The 17835-nt window shown below is 44.1% G+C and overlaps 1 protein-coding gene across 3 annotated transcripts in view; it reads left to right on the forward strand.

Annotated features, from left to right (window-relative positions):
• AFG3L2 (AFG3 like matrix AAA peptidase subunit 2) overlaps positions 1-17835 on the forward strand; it is a 145365-nt gene that overhangs the window by 17061 nt on the left and 110469 nt on the right. For all 3 annotated transcript variants that reach the window (XM_029590959.1, XM_029590958.1, XM_029590960.1), the window contains exons 2-4: positions 13040-13139; positions 15238-15315; positions 16156-16271. In XM_029590959.1, coding sequence (XP_029446819.1) covers positions 13040-13139; positions 15238-15315; positions 16156-16271 — 294 coding nt within the window. The remainder of the gene's footprint in view (positions 1-13039; positions 13140-15237; positions 15316-16155; positions 16272-17835) is intronic.

A 17835-nucleotide genomic window follows, 5' to 3' on the forward strand; every position in this document is an offset into this window, starting at 1 on the left:
GATGAATTAGCCATGCTGACCCACCCACCTCCCTGGACAGTACTCTATTTTGCTATTCATACTTGTTTTATTACAGACTGAGGAGATTCTGGTTTTCTGCGCGGGAACACGCACAGCCTCACAAAGCAAAGCTTTGACATTACTTTGAAGCTCCGCCTCCTGGGCCTGATTGACAGTTCCCATGACAGCATGGCTGTTATCTATGGAAACACAGTTTACGGGAGCAAACTTGCTTTTCTTAATGTTAGTAGTATGTGAGAACATAGGAATATGCCATACTGGGTCAGACCAAGGGTCCATCAAGCCCAGCATCCTGTTTCCATCAGTGGCCAATAGAACCTGGCAAGTACCCAAAAAACTAAGTATATTCCATGTTACTGTTGCTAGTAATAGCAGTGGCTGCTTTCTAAGTCAACTTAATAGCAGGTAATGGACTTCTCCTCCAAGAACTTATCCAATCCTTTTTTTTAAACACAGCTATAGTAACTGCACTAACCACATCCTCTGGCAACAAATTCTAGAGTTTAATTGTGCGTTGAGTAAAAAAGAACTTTCTCCGATTAGTTTTAAATGTGCCACATGCTAACTTCATGGAGTGTCCCCTAGTCTTTCTATTATCTGAAAGAGTAAATAACCGAGTCATATCTACCCGTTCTAGACCTCTCATGATTTTAAACACCTCTATCATATCCCCTCTCAGCCGTCTCTTCTCCAAGCTGAAAAGTCCTAACATCTTTAGTCTTTCCTCATAGAGGAGCTGTTCCATTCCCCTTATCATTCTGGTCGCCCTTCTCTGTACCTTCTCCATCGCAGCCATATCTTTTTTGAGATGCGACGACCAGAATTGTACACAGTATTCAAGGTGCAGTCTCACCATGGAGCGATACAGAGGCATTCTGATATTTTTCTGTTTTATTCATAATTCCCTTTCTAATAATTCCCAACATTCTGTTTGCTTGACTGCCACCGCACACTGAACCGACTATTTCAATGTGTTATCCACTATGACGCCTAGATCTTTCTTGGGTGGTAGCACCTAATATGGAACCTAATATTGTGTAACTATAGCATGGCTTATTTTTCCCTATATGCATCACCTTGCACTTATCCACATTAAATTTCATCTGCCATTTCAATGCCCAATTTTCCAGTCTCACAAGTTCTTCCTGCAATTTATCACAATCTGCTTGTGATTTAACTACTCTGAACAATTTTGTATCATCTGCAAATTTGATTACCTCACTCATCGTATTTCTTTCCAGATCATTTATAAATATATTGAAAAGTAAGAGTCCCAATACAGATCCCTGAGGCACTCCACTGTCCACTCCCTTCCACTGAGAAAATTGCCCATTCAATCCTACTCTCTGTTTCCTGTCTTTTAGCCAGTTTGCAATCTACGAAAGGACATTGCCACCTATCCCATGACTTTTTACTTTTCCTAGAAGCCTCTCATGAGGAACTTTGTCAGATGCCTTCTGAAAATCCAAGTACACTACATCTACCGGTTCACCTTTATCCACATGTTTATTAACTCCTTCAAAAAAGTGAAGCCAATTTGTGAGGCAAGACTTGCCTTGGGTAAAGCCATTCTGACTTTGTTCCATTAAACCATGTCTTCCTATATGTTCTGTGATTTTGATATTTAGAACACTTTCCACTATTTTTCCTGGCACTGAAGTCAGGCTAACCAATCTGTAGTTTCCCGGATCTCCCCTGGAGCCCTTTTAAAATATTGGGGTTACATTAGCTATCCTCCAGTCTTCAGGTACAATGGCTGATTTAATGATAAGAACATAAGAACATAAAATGCCATACTGGGTCAGACCAAGGGTCCATCAAGCCCAGCATCCTGTTTCCATCAGTGGCCAATAGAACCTGGCAAGTACCCAAAAAACTAAGTATATTCCATGTTACTGTTGCTAGTAATAGCAGTGGCTGCTTTCTAAGTCAACTTAATAGCAGGTAATGGACTTCTCCTCCAAGAACTTATCCAATCCTTTTTTTTAAACACAGCTATAGTAACTGCACTAACCACATCCTCTGGCAACAAATTCTAGAGTTTAATTGTGCGTTGAGTAAAAAAGAACTTTCTCCGATTAGTTTTAAATGTGCCACATGCTAACTTCATGGAGTGTCCCCTAGTCTTTCTATTATCTGAAAGAGTAAATAACCGAGTCATATCTACCCGTTCTAGACCTCTCATGATTTTAAACACCTCTATCATATCCCCTCTCAGCCGTCTCTTCTCCAAGCTGAAAAGTCCTAACATCTTTAGTCTTTCCTCATAGAGGAGCTGTTCCATTCCCCTTATCATTCTGGTCGCCCTTCTCTGTACCTTCTCCATCGCAGCCATATCTTTTTTGAGATGCGACGACCAGAATTGTACACAGTATTCAAGGTGCAGTCTCACCATGGAGCGATACAGAGGCATTCTGATATTTTTCTGTTTTATTCATAATTCCCTTTCTAATAATTCCCAACATTGTTTGCTTGACTGCCACCGCACACTGAACCGACTATTTCAATGTGTTATCCACTATGACGCCTAGATCTTTCTTGGGTGGTAGCACCTAATATGGAACCTAATATTGTGTAACTAAAGCATGGCTTATTTTTCCCTATATGCATCACCTTGCACTTATCCACATTAAATTTCATCTGCCATTTCAATGCCCAATTTTCCAGTCTCACAAGTTCTTCCTGCAATTTATCACAATCTGCTTGTGATTTAACTACTCTGAACAATTTTGTATCATCTGCAAATTTGATTACCTCACTCATCGTATTTCTTTCCAGATCATTTATAAATATATTGAAAAGTAAGAGTCCCAATACAGATCCCTGAGGCACTCCACTGTCCACTCCCTTCCACTGAGAAAATTGCCCATTCAATCCTACTCTCTGTTTCCTGTCTTTTAGCCAGTTTGCAATCTACGAAAGGACATTGCCACCTATCCCATGACTTTTTACTTTTCCTAGAAGCCTCTCATGAGGAACTTTGTCAGATGCCTTCTGAAAATCCAAGTACACTACATCTACCGGTTCACCTTTATCCACATGTTTATTAACTCCTTCAAAAAAGTGAAGCCAATTTGTGAGGCAAGACTTGCCTTGGGTAAAGCCATTCTGACTTTGTTCCATTAAACCATGTCTTCCTATATGTTCTGTGATTTTGATATTTAGAACACTTTCCACTATTTTTCCTGGCACTGAAGTCAGGCTAACCAGTCTGTAGTTTCCCGGATCTCCCCTGGAGCCCTTTTAAAATATTGGGGTTACATTAGCTATCCTCCAGTCTTCAGGTACAATGGCTGATTTAATGATAAGAACATAAGAACATAAAATGCCATACTGGGTCAGACCAAGGGTCCATCAAGCCCAGCATCCTGCTTCCAACAGTGGCCAATCCAGGCCACAAGAACCTGGCAAGTACCCAAAAACTATGTCGGTTAGGTTACAAATTTTTACTAATAGGTCTGAAATTTCATTTTTCAGTTCCTTCAGAACTCTGGGGCATATACCATCTGGTCCAGGTGATTTACTACTCTTCAGTTTGTCAATCAGGCCTACCACATCTTCTAGGTTCACCGTGATTTGGTTCAGTCCATCTGAATCATTACCCATGAAAACCTTCTCGAACGGGTATCTCCCCAACATCCTCTTCAGTAAACACCGGCTTTACAGCCACTCTGGATACAGGTGGAGGGATGGTTTAAAGATTTATTAAAAATCTCCCTGACTCTATCCCCTGGGTTTACTCTTTTAAACAGTCCCATTGATAATGTTTCAGCGCAGCAATATCTTTTTATCAGGTGTGTAATCCATGCGGTGAGAGGAACAATAGCAAAGGCGCAGAAGAATGTTAAGGCCCCCACCTTTGACAATGTACTTATCTGCCTGAAGTGGATTTATTATATGGGATATATCATTGTATTACTAGAAAATTTACTACTGTAATTAGATGGCAGGTGGGTACTGCATGGAATTTATATAATTCTGTAAGCTGTACAATGATATATTGTATGATGATGTATAAGATGAGTGCTCCTTTTTTTTTTTTGTACCTGCCTAACAGTGTTTTGTACTTGGTTTGCTCAGTATGAATAAAAATGTTATTTATAAGAAAGAAACATGGAAGAGATGGCAAAAAAAGACCTCATGGCCCATTCAGCAAACTCCCATAGTTATCAGTTTACTATACTTATCAGTTACTCAGACCACCAAGGTCAGGGCTCTTGTTCGTTACTGTTTGAGTCCAATTTTCTCCCCCCACCCCCATGGTTGAAGCAGAAAGCAATGTTGGAGTTGCATCAAAAGGGTAGTATCAGACTTTTTGGTTAAGGGTAGTAACCGCCGCATCAAGCAGGTTACCCCATGCTTATTTGTTTATCCCCAGGCCAGAAGAGACAGTCTGTACCCAGAATTCCCTGTCTTATGGTGGACTGGGTCCAGATAGCTAAGCCCTATTCTTAAGATGTTCCTGGGTATATACCCTGCCACATACCCTCCTCATCTCACTCTTACAGGGCTGAATAATTGCCTCACAGGCCTTGAATCCTGGACTTGATTGGGGCTTCTTTTTTTCTTGGTTCTTCCATGATCCAACCAACTGATTTTGTTTGAAGTATCCTTTATAGTCTGTTCTGTTCGTGCTAGTCCTGAAGTGGTCTCAAAGTGCCTCAAATGGATAATTCCACCCTGTTACCACCGGGAGATGAGGCAGTATTCCAACCTCCATACAGGCCTTCACTGCAATTGTCAGTACCACTTGACTGGTGGAATACTGTTAATCTCTGTGTACACATGCAAGGGTTGCCTTTCTCTTATGGCTAATCCCTATACTTTTTTTTTTTAATTATTTTTATTAAAGCTTACAAGTTAACCAGCCAAAAAACAGTGTACAAATACATGGTGGAATATAGGAACCACAAGCATGCTAGCATGTTATACACCAAATGTTACAAAACATATGTACGTTCCAATACAGGTGGCATATATACAGCAGTTAGGCGCTACCATACTCATCGCCATTTACCCACCGTGGGTGAACCACCCATAACTCTACCAATTATTAGAGTATACCAGCAAACTGCTAACCTGGTTGTGGGCATATAGGGTTAACTTTTGACCCTGAACCACCCCCTTCCCCCCCCCCCCCCCCACCCCCACCCCCACCCCCCCTCTGTCGATCGGGTGACTCTCCCGGGGTGATTGGCTCGTAGATACCAAGAAAGCACACGGTTAAAAAGTCAAAATACAGTAGATGGTTGAACCTTATATCATGAGGACTGAGAAGCTAGAAAGCTGGTGTGTGTATGTATGCCAGAACCGAAAGAAACCAGTAACATCTACTCACCAGGCTGTCATAGAGGGCAATCCCAGAATGGCAATAACCTCCAACCCAAGGTGTTTACCAGTTTAAACCCCTCAGCAGCCTGGTCAACTTAGGGATGTCGTGGGTTGCAGGTAGTTTAAGAAAGACCTGGCGACTGTGTGGGTCCTATCTTCTGTGAAGATGGATGGCAATGTATGCTATATATTTCATGCATATAGAGGCGTAACAATTGCTTAAAACAGAGATCTCAGGTTAGGGCCGTATCATCTAACCACTTGGTTAAAATTGCCTTTTTCCCCACCGTTGCCGCTTTCACAAGGAAACCCTGTAGTGTTGGGGTTCTGATCCCTGCTACCCGGCCACCAACCAGTGCTCCCAACAACCACAATCCAGGCTCCTGTGGGAGTTCACAATGCCAAATAATTGCACAAAAAGTTAGGATATCGGACCAAAAATCATGTATCCGAGGGCATTCCCAGAAGACATGGTAATAAGAACCCGGTGTTACTCTACATTTTTTACATATAGGGGAGTCACACAAGTGAAGTGTGAAGGCTTTGGCTGGAGATATAAATTCTTGCCATAGAAATTTGTATTGAGTTTCCCACAGGCCCTCATTGGTGGTGATAAGAGAAATTTGGGCAAAGCATTTCAAAAAACTCTCATAAGATAGCGTAAACGCAGGCCAAGACTGCCATTTTTTTAAATAATGGTTGCAGGTATTTACCCCCCCGGGAGCGACGGCAATGCCTTGTAAAAAAAACAGATATGTTCGGACCTCTTGTAGTCTTACTAGTTAAGAGGCCAACGAGTGACGCCGTGGCCTCTACTGACTTCCAGTGTGTAGACCAAGTCCGCATAAAATGTCTGACTTGTAAATATGCATAAAAATCTGTGTGAGGGAGCCTGAATTGTTGGAGCTCAGAGAAGTTGTATAGAGTCCAGCAAGAGGATGACTCAATTGATACAGGTACTTTAGACCAGCTATATGCCATCTTTCGAACAGCATTTCCCCTTCCTCTGGCAAAAATACTGTATTATTAGTAAGTTGCAACATGGGTGTAATCCCCTGCGGTTGCTTACATTCTTTACAAATCCTTGCCCATGTTTTCCTGCAAGTGGAAACCATGATATGGCTTCGTAAGCCCTGTGGTACTTCCTTCGCCTTCACATGTAGAAGGGTATTTAAAGACGACACCCCATACCATGCCCTTAAAAGTGGATATGGTAAATAATAAGACTCAAAAATCCAATCTCGTATAAATCTTAAATTACATGCCATATTATATTTCCTCAAATCCCCAGTCCCCCGCTTTGACAGGGTTGCTGTAGTATGATTAGAGGGATGCGAGCTTTCTTACCCCTCCTCCCCCCAGAAAATTACGTAGTACCTGATTGAGTTTTTTGATATCCTGTGGGGAGAGCCACAGAGGAAGCATCTGTAAGATGTACAACCACTTGGGTAATAAAATCATTTGGTATAGATGGACCCGACCCCTTAAAGATAACTATAGTACCTTCCATCTGTTAAGCTTAGCTAAGGTGGAATTGAGTTGGGATTGGATATTTAGCGAGTAGATATCTTCCAGGGCCCTTGGAATCTGAACCCCTAAATATTTGATCTTGTCAGTAGCCCACCTAAGCGAGAACTGGCCTCTCCAGGTGGCTCCGTACATTGTTTATAATATCCATTGCCTCTAATTTTTCCCTATTTATTTTTAGACCAGCAAAAGAGCCAAACTGAGCTTGCGTAGATAAGAGGTGCTCCAAGGAATGTCCGGGTGGGTTATAAACACAAGGACATCGTCTGCAAAAGCGGCCACCTTAAAAGTATGGTTAGCCCTCACAAATCCTTGAATGTCTTTATGTGCCATCAGTTTGCGGAGCAGCGGATCAATAGTAAGGATATTCAGTAGAGGGGACAAAGGACACCCCTGGCGCACTCCCCTCTGGATATTTATCGGCTCCGAACACGAGCCATTCACTGCGATCTTAGATCGGGGTGACGTGTATAATAAATGAATGTATTGAATAAGGTCTTCTTCCAGGCCATATCTCGACAGCACAGAAAACATACAAGACCACGACACCCTGTCAAAGGCTTTTTCGGAATCAAATCCGATCGCCAGTGCTGGTTTTCCTAGTTGACAGAACTGCTTCGCAGATAATAAACAATATGGCTAGTTGCAGTTTGGCCCTTCACAAAGCCCACCTGTTATTCTAAGATGAGATGGGGTATCACCAAAGCTAGCCTCTCTGCCAGAATCTTAGCCAGGATTTTTAAATCACTGTTTAGTAGGGAGATTGGGTGATAAGATTCTGGCTTTAAAGGGTCTTTCCCGGCTTTAGGAAAAACAATGAGGTGTGCAGTATTAAGGCCTGTCGGGAAACTGTTACGGGTGAACCCATCCAATTAAAAATCAGTCAGTGGGGCAGCAAGATGTACTTTAAACATTTTATAAAAGTCGTAGGAAAACCCGTCTGGACCCGGTGATTTTCCAGATGCCATGGAGTTAATAACTTGTAGCACTTCATATGATTGAATGGGGCGGTTTAAAAATTCTTTCGGCAAAGTGGTGATCTGGGGCAAAGGGAGGTCATGAAAGAACTACTGCTCCATCTCAGGAGACGGTTCATGATCTGCTTTATAAAGGGTGGCGTAAAATGTCTGAAACACTTCCCCGATATCCCCACTTCCCATCACTGTATGTCCCAGTGAATTTTTCATGGAATGAATCGTGGTTGGTACTAAATTGGTCAATGGTCTCCCGACCTTATTACCAAATTTGAAGAAATTGTGTGGAGCTACTTGTAAAGCTTTACCTGCTCAGATTTGTAAAACTGTATTTAACTGAGGTGGCTGAAACATCATTTTTTATTGTCTTCTGTCGGGGCCGATAACCACTTTTCCCGTGCCTGCTTGGTCAGGGTATCTAAGCATATGATGTCCCTATTTAGATGTTTGTACCGTGCACTAGTGTAGCCAAGGATCTCTCCCCTCAAAACAGCTTTTCCTGCTTCCCAAAACAGCTGTGGGTTGTTTACATGAGACGCATTGTTCTTCTTATAATCCTGCCATTTTTCTATTAAGAAAGACTGAAACTCCTTGTCCCCCTTGAGATCTTGGGGAAATCTCCACAATTTAGTACCTACATTCTTGGGTCCCAAGGAGATTGTCATAGAAATCGGTGAATGGTCCAAGATCACGGAGGTCTCCACATCTGCACTGGTCACCTGATGAAAAGCCTCATTGGCTAGTAGAATGTAATCGATTCTAGAAAAAGAATTATGGGGATTGGAATAAAATGTATACTCCTTCTCCATCGGGTGCAGTGTCCTCCAGACATCCATCACCCTTACCTGTGTACATACCACATCTGCACCTTCCCCTCTTCTTCCTGATTTGAGCCCCCCCCCAAAGAAGATCTGTCTAACTCTCCGTCCATAACACAGTTGAGATCCCCAGCCACTATTAACAGTCCCACTCTGTGACAATAATACCCCTGTAAATTCTTTCAGATATTTCTGTGGGTTGATGGTGGGAGTATAAACATTGCAAATGATAACCATTGACCCTGCCATCTTCCAATCACCAGCACATATCTGCCTTCCGGGTCTGATATGGTGCGTTCCAGCACAAAGTCAGTGGACTTATTTATGAGTATCGCCACCGCAGCCTTGTGGTAGCAGGCCTCCGCATAATAACAATCGCTCACCCATTCCCGGCGAAGTTTAAGGCTTTCCTTGGCATTTAGGTGTGTATCTTGGATGCACACTATATCGCTGTGTAACCTCTTTAGATGTGACAGGATCTGTTTCCTTTTAATGGGTGAACCCAGGCCATGTACGTTCCAAGATACCAACTTTGCCATGAAAAGGAGAGAAGTGGGCATATTCGCCTATGTAAAATATAAGAACAGGTAGGGGCAGAGTGTCCCAGCTTCCCCCCCCCCCCATCACCTCCAGATGAAATTGAAATGAAAACATGTGACTAGTAGAGGTTGTCATACGCAGCACACTTGCACATACACATGGTCTCGCAGTCAGTCTTCTAAGCCAGTCAACACACATCCATACCCGATCACTACCCAATACTTGCCCAATCGACTCCTATACCATCCCCCCCTGAAAGTAAAGTATACAAGCGACCTGACTTTCCCATGTTAGCGGGCGTTTGGTCACGGAGAGCACGCTTATGAGCTGCTTGGGTGCCACAGCCCCCGTAGTCAACAGACCAGCTTTTACAGGCCTGTAAGGATGAGCCACTCGTGGGCAACTTGCAGGCTCCGCCTGGGGCTAGCTGCATTCTCTGGCCATTGTCCTGGGCTACATCCAGCAATAAACTATCACTGTACAATAATTCAGTTAACAACCATATCAATGTTCTCTCCTACTTTGGTGGTTCTTAAGTGGGTAGACCACAAGCAAGACATCCCTTCCTGTTTCCTGGCTGTTCCTTTGTAGGATTTACACCCATTTGATTCTGCTTGCTCTTCCCAGTTCAGTCCTCAAATTTCATTTTCTTTTTTTTTAACTAATTTTTATTGAAGTGAAATAGTACAGCAAACAAGTACAGTACCGATTATAAAGTAACAATGAGGATAGTGATTATATACTCAAAAGACAAGGAACTCTACTTGCATGTTACATGCCACTTTCCTATTTTTGTAATTATTTAGTCATTCCTCTGCCCGGTATGCTCACCTAGTTATGGACTACCCACCCTAGGAAACCCCTCCCACACAATACTCATCCCCAAGAATAGTCACACAAACACACCACATTCATCTCCACACACAACACATACTAAAGGTTTAAAAAAAAAAAAAAGTGCTACCGTAGCCCAGACTAAATAAATAAATTTCCATAATGCTGTGGACCCTAAGTGGTCTTCTGTTTTAAGATTTCGTCCCATAGAGCAAAATAGCCTCTTAAAGAGAGCACTTTACTCTTGCTACTAACGACACCCTTTTGCATATGTTCCAAAGCAGCGTGTACTGGGTCATGGCTTACCATTCCTGAAAACAGGTAAATATCATTGTGCCAGTATGTTAAAATCACTTTTTTTGCTAAAGGAAGCTACTATGAACCGCTAACCCCCTCCTGGAAAAGAATGAAAATAGTCAAGTACAGATAAAGATTTCCCTCCCGATTAATGGAGTAGTTCAGTGTTCTCTCAATGGCTACATGAACCTTTGCCAATAAACCTGCAGTTTCGGGCATTCCGAGAACATATGACAAAAAGCTCCACGCAGGTGAGAGCATTTCAAACATTCATCAGATTCCAGAGATGCATACGTTCCCCTTTGTCCTGAGTTAAATAAATATGATGTAATATATTAAACTGAATTTCTTGCAGGTTGGCAGGACCACGGCAAAAGCTCTGCTAATATCTGACTTGGTTACCTCGAGTCGCAGATCAGCATTCCACTGCCTCTAAGCGCACAGAAGGCATAGACTCTGAAAGAAAACGAACTCGTATTCCAGTTTTATTAAAGCGTGTAGAATAGTTTCCAAAAAGGTTTCTTCCGCATCAGATAAAGTGAGAAGTGCCATATTTCTAAGACTAATGGATATAGCATAATGCCTACACTGCAAGTATGCAAAAAAGTGTGCTCTAGGGATATCCCAAGTTTCCTGACACTGCTGGAATGAGAAAAATGAATGCTCTTCAGAATCTACCCAATGCCCAAGACTAGACCAGCCCCTTTCCCGCCAGGTGTGGAACACTGAACGTTCAAGACCCACAGAAAACTCCATATTGCCCGTAAGCGGCAAGAAGGGAGTCACAGTGGTAGGAGCTCTGTGTGTGAACTCTTCACCACTGCCACGCCCTCTGAAAGGCTCCAAACCAAAAAGTGTTAAATTTTAAACCCCTGATGGTAGACTTAGGAAGATGAAGTAAGTACATCCCCTGATAGGGATTGGCCCACTTGTCCAATAGCCCCTCTGCATCAAATGTATTATGACTAGAAGCTCAGTCCTGGATATACCGCAAAAGGTAGGCAACATATATATAGACACATGTCTGATATGGCTAAACTCCTTCGCCCTCTTTCCTGCATGAGAACACCTAAGCTAATCCGTGGATGTCTCCCTTGCCATAAATTAGAGATAATGGATCGAAGGTTCAGAACATTAGACCGCTTTAGCCATAGGGGCAAAGCTTTTGGAGAGGATATAATACCTTGGGAAGAATTATCATTTTCACTACAGCACAACACCCCATTAAAGACAATGAAAAGAAGTGCCTGAATGCTTCCCAATGTAGTTCCTAAATTCTTCATGTACAGGCCATGGGTGGTGCGTGCGAGATGAAGTCCCAGGTTCTTCATACTCCCCACACTCCCCTTGAGAGGAAAAACACCTCTCCATTGACTAGGTAGATCAACATCAAGCAGAAATGCTGTAGGTTTGTCATAATTTGTAGTCCATAAAGGGAACCATATGTATTGATGCAATCCATATCACTTAGGCAATCTTGCGGGTTGGATATGAAAAGAAGCATATCATCAGCAAACATACTGAGTTTGACCACATTCATATTATGCAGCAAAATGGCCAAAACATAAAAGAAGGGGAGATAGAGGACAGCCTTGGCGTGTTCCTCTCTCCAACATAAAGGGCGAGGATAGCACTCCATTCACCATGACATGTGCCCTGGTAGTGACATACAAAGTTTATATCCATTGAATAAATTGTTGCCCAAAATTGAACTGTTCAATCACCCACCAGATATAGGGCCATTCCACACTATCAAACGCTTTTTCCGCGTCTAACCCTATTAACAATCCCTCTGTCTTGTGATGCTTTTAACACATTAGTCCTCACATTTGTATATGGTGTTTTAAATACCTTCTAATTTACTGCTGCTTTAGTGTATCCACCTGCTAATTTAGATCTCTATACATTTTCCCATACCAACAAGTTCATTAAAGTGTTTGGGTGTCCTCTTTATCTGCAGGCTTTGGCCACCATCCCCAGATAAATCTAGTTTAATGCCCTCCTCACTAGGTTATCAAATCTATGAACAGAGCGAACACTTTTTTTTTCCATTTCTTGTTAAGTGTGTCCCATCTTTTCTCAGCAGACAGCCTTCATTGAATATTGGACTATAATCAAAGAAACCAAAGCTTTTGCAGCCATATATTCGTCTCTGGGATAAATCTGTCCCTAATCATGCCTTTACCCTTGATTGGGAAGGATAGATGAGATACCACCTGTTGGCCTTACCTAAAATTAACTCCTGGTTAATGCATGCATTATATTGTGCTATATTAGGTGTGCTCCTGTCTTACATTCATGCCTCTTGGTGGTGGTGTCTGGGGTTTTGATGCAGGAGGTAATCTAGCCTGGCTTTAGTAATCCCATTCTGCTTCCAGAAAAAAGTGATGAACAAAAGCTCCTTGCAAGTTCTCCTTATCACCCTCTGTCTTCAGCAGTTGCAAATAGAGGATAATAGGTAGTTGACACCAATGGAAAGGACTGATATATCTGATAGACAGGACATTTTTCACTAACTCCTAAAACTTTTGCCAGGTGCCTAATTTTTAAAAATTATTTTTCCAGCGCCGCATGTCCTGTATTGTAAATTTTTTTTTTTTTTTTTTTAAGTTTTCTGAACTGTAATTGCGCGACAGAAGCATTCGTTTGACTTTTCACTGCTGCTTTGAAGTAATTCTGGAACTTTTATCTTTTTAGTTTCAAGGACAGCTTACCTCTCAGGTCACTCCTGGCGGCAGTACTCTGCTAGCAAATGTCATTGCTGCTTACAGAAGACTCAGCTCTCAACCACCAAAAGGTATGGAAACCCGAGAACATGAGCTGTTCCTAAACACATGCTGCTAGAAGTGAAGTATCGCATATCTATAGTGGAACAAACTCTTACCACAGTTTGTCCTGCATTGATATTCATAGAAAAAAATGTCATCTTAATCCATAAGCTTCACACAAATATTAGCAGTCCTTGAATATTTATGTAAAGTTGACTAGGTTGACATGCTCCCCTGAGAGCATAGTGCTTTAAAAGTAGTGTCTTTTATAGCAGGGGGATTGCTTTCTGAGTCAGTGCTTCTCAACCTTTTTTGTTTCGCGACACAGCTAGCACAGGGTTCACTTTGTAGTGGCACCCCAACCACTTCCTCTTCTCTTCCCTTGCTCCCCATCCCATTGGCATCATCTTCTCTTTCCTCTCCACCACCCCCTGGCATCATCATCACTTTCTCTAGCCCTCATTCTCTGCCCCCATGGCATCATCATCATCACCTTCCATCCCCCACCATCTCTTCCCCTCCCATTATCATTGCCATCCCTCTCCTCCTACCCCCTCATCATCATCATCATCATCATCACCTTCCCTCTCCTTCTACCCCCTGGAATTATCATCCTCTTCTCTCTTCACCTTCTCATCCTGGCATCATCATCACCACTATCTTCTCTTTCCTTCTACCTCTATCCCCACCCCCTGGCATCATCATCACATTCCCTCTCTCCCACCATCTCTTCTCCTCACCCCTGGCATCATTACCATCTTCCCTTTCCCTCTATCCCTCTCTCTCACTCCCTAGTATAATCACCTTCTCTTTCTCTCCCTATCTTCTGAACCTCTCTTGTATCATCATCATCATGCTTTTCCCTCTTCCCCACTCCCTGCCATCACCTTCCCTCTTTCATCATTCCCAGGCATCATCATCACCTTCCCCCTCCACCCCTCTCCCCCACTCCCAGACATCACCTTCTCTCTTCACCTCTCCTCTGCAATCATCACCACCTTCCCTTTCCTTCTACCCCTGTCCCCCTCCCCCTGGCATCATCATCACTTTCTACCACCTCTTCCCCCACACCCACTCATATCATCCTCACCTTCCATCTCCCTCCATCTGGCATCAATTTCCTTCCTTCACACTCCACCTCTCTCCCTTACCCCCCTCAGCATCATAATCACCTTTCCTCTGTCTCAACCCCTCTACCTCCACCCTCTGACATCACCATCTCTCTCCTGGCATCATCATCATTAACTTCTTTCCCTCCACCCCAAGGAATCGCCTGCCTTCTCCTTTACTTCTTGGCATCATCGTCTTCCCTCTCTCTCACCCTCTGGCATCATTGTTTTCCCTATCTCTCCCCCTCTGCCATCATAGTCTTCCCTCTCTCCACCTCTTTGAAGCAGCATTGTCTTCCCTTTCCCCCCGTCTCCTGGCCTCATTAACCTCCCTTGTCTCCTCCACCCCCAATCCTTGAACAGCAGAAGTCTGGGAGCAGGCTTGCCCATTGCTGCAGCTTCCACCTCTGCCAGCTTCCCTCTGCAGTCTGGAATGCATGAGGGGCCAGCAGGTCTCACAATCCTACAGAGCCTCGAGCAGTGTCCACTGCAGAGGGAAAGCAGTAGTAGCTGCTAAGTGCTTCTCTGACTCCCCCTGCTGGTGGGAGGACATCCTGCAGGCCCAGGGGGAAAGGCGAAATAAAGACTGCAGCTGCGGCACACCTGCACTTCAGTTACGGCACAGTAGTGTCCAGCAGTACACCGGTTGGGAAATGCTGTTCTACGTTCTTACCTCCATAACTTAGGGTTAGTATATATGAATAGATCTTGTGTTTTAGTACCTGATGACACCCTAAATGCTTACAGTACCTAAATCTAATCTACCTTGAAGTGGCTGAAAGGCAGAATATGAATTTAAACAAACATACAAATAAACAACCCTAGCTCTCCATTGCCCAGTCTGGATCATTCCTCAAGCAGCAGCTTCCTGACAGGCCGATTATTGGAGATGTGGCACTTGAAACTAACAGAAAAAAATAACTTGTGAGGTACTCTTCTTGTCCAAGCCATTTATTAAAAAAATATATATATCTTATTGTTTTAATACACCTGGTTATTTTAATGTATGTTTGAACAGGGTTTGAAAAATATTTTCCCAATGGAAAAAATGGCAAGAAAGGAAATGACTCCAAAGGGTCATCTGGCGATGTACAAGGTGTGTGGTAACTAAGTCTGAGATTTTTTAAACAGTCTCTATGCCCTTGCTGCTGTTTTTGTCCTCATTCTGAGGAAGCTAACTTCCCATGCTTGCTTCCTTTACTTACGCTTGTCTGTTCTCTGGATTTGTCTGTAATTTAATTAGCTTAATCCTCCCATATGGTGTATTAACTTTCATCTTTACACTCATCAGTGGGAAAAAGATTATAGAACAAGGGGTCAGGAGATGAGGCTAGAGAGGGGCAGACTCAAGAGTGATGTTGGGCAAAGATTTCTATACTGTGAAAGGGTGGTGGGTGCATGAAACAGCTTGTCAAGTAAGATGGTGAGGGCAAAAATGATAGGATCACCCACAATTGTCCTTAGATGTGAGGATTTATGGTATTGGAAACAGGGTAAACAACATGGACCTTGCTGTCAAGTTCTATGGCTCCCTGTTCAGATTCAGGTTTAATCTATTGTGATTAAGAGTGAGAGGAAGGTGTCCTAGTGGAGGTTCATATGCATCATTTAGCATGAAATGCACACCAGCGTAAAGGAGATTATTTATATTTATATACATCTGGTGCAACTAGTCTGACATCCATTAACATCATTGAGAGGTGAGCCTTCTTAGAGGATCACACGAGTAACTGCACTCATGGGCAAAAAGCAGGCCACACATGGGTTCTGGCATTCTGTTTATTGGAGATGTGAACATGAGAAAATCCATTCAAATGGTTTGCTCACAGTAATCAGAACTAAATGTATGGTTTTTAACACTTATATATTTTTTATTGCCTGTCCTAGGTACAGTGTATAGGAATATGAAAAAACAAATCTACTTTCTTGTTTTTAGAAGCAAAGCCGAATGGCCAGCAGTCTTCCGGTGGAAGCAATGGATCAGGTGGAGGTGGAGGTGGAAAGAGAGGGGGCAGGAAAGACAATTTCACCTGGTGGTCCAGACTACAAAAGGTCCTATGTTCACCATTCTTTCATGCTTCACATTTATTTTTTTATTTTCTTCAGATAAGAGTTAGTAGTTCTTAATCCCAGAAGAGAGCCTTATTTCCCTGTACGTACCAGGATCAGTCCAGGACACCTGGGTTGTGACTCCGCACCAGTAGATGGAGACAGATTAAAACTTGTGGGCGGAGCCATATATAAGCCCCTGTGCCAGTCACAGCCCCTCAGTCTTACTCTGTCTCCAGTAGATGGTGCAGGTCCAGTCACAGCCCTGCCTGACCTGATTCTGGTGTTGGTGTTAGTCAGGTTTGAATTTTTTGGGCTAGGCTTTTTTGTTAGGCATAGCTGTTTATATACCAAATTGGGGTTTTTTTCTTTTAATCCCTTAGTCTCGGGTGCCCTGCCTCCCAGGGGAGTTGAGAGGTCCTGAGGGGACTACCCTCCCCCGGTTGAGGCCGCTGCCAGGGTTGAGGACCCGGCTGAGCTAGTGGCAGCGTCAGGGGTGACACCAGGGAACCTGGTTCACTCACCCCTGCAGGAATAAGGGCTTTTCAGTACCAGGGACAGCGTTTTTGTTTGTAAAAAAAAAAAAAAAAGTTTTTACTTTTGTTTTTGCGGCTCTCTGTTACCTGGCGTCGCCGCTCCGTTTTTGTCGGTGGGGGGGCGTCATTGGCAGGGGGGAGGTCGCCGAATTGCGCTATTTGTTTGTTTTTAATTTTTGTGGTAATTTTTTCGCCGCGGCCCCGTTTTCTCCCGCGTTTTCGCCGGCATGCCGCGTGCTGCACAGTGCAGGGCCTGCGGCTCGGCGCGCGCGCGTCTTTCAAGGGACAGCCTTTGTTCAGCTTGCGTCCCAGGTGATGAGGGACCCTCGGCAGCGCCGCGGGGGGCTCGTTCCCGGGTCGCGCGTTCGCTGTCGCGCGGTGGTAGCTCCGCTGACAGGCCTCGGGATCTTTTCCCGGTTAGTGCGGGAGTGGCGGCCATCTTGGCCACCGGCCGGGAAATTTCGCGGGAAACGGTGGGGGCCTCTTCCTTTCCTCCTGCGCTTTCCCCACAGCGTGTCGCGGCAGGGGAGGTTCCCTCGGAGGGGCTTCGGTCCCGGGAGGCTTCCGAGAGTGATTCTTCGGATTCTGGTGATTTTTCTGAGGATTTTGCGCTGTTGCTGCGCAAAGTTCTCAAATACAAGCGCAGCAAGCGCATCCGGGGGAATGGCTCGCGTGCGGCCGACCACGGGTCCCCTCCACGGAAAAAGAAGTCCAGGAAGGGCGCGGAGATCGCCCACGGTGCGTCCCGGGGGAAGCGGCCTCCCAGGGGGGTGCCGCAGGAATCGGATCCCGAGGATTCCCCTGAGGATGATACGGAGTCCGCCGAGGAGCCCCTGACGGGGGCCGGGAAGGCAGCAGTGGATGGTACTGCACAGCCCATTGCAGAGAAAGCTGCACAGGCTGCAGAAGGGGATGACCCCAAGGTGGTGCGGCTATTCCGCAGAGAGGAACTGGCACCTCTCATCCCGGCCATTCTCCAAGAATTGGGAATTGAAGCTCCTCCGGTGGTGGTCCGCCAGGAGGCGAATATG

Source organism: Rhinatrema bivittatum, chromosome 2 (genome assembly GCF_901001135.1).
Source record: "Rhinatrema bivittatum chromosome 2, aRhiBiv1.1, whole genome shotgun sequence".
NCBI lineage: Eukaryota > Metazoa > Chordata > Amphibia > Gymnophiona > Rhinatrematidae > Rhinatrema > Rhinatrema bivittatum.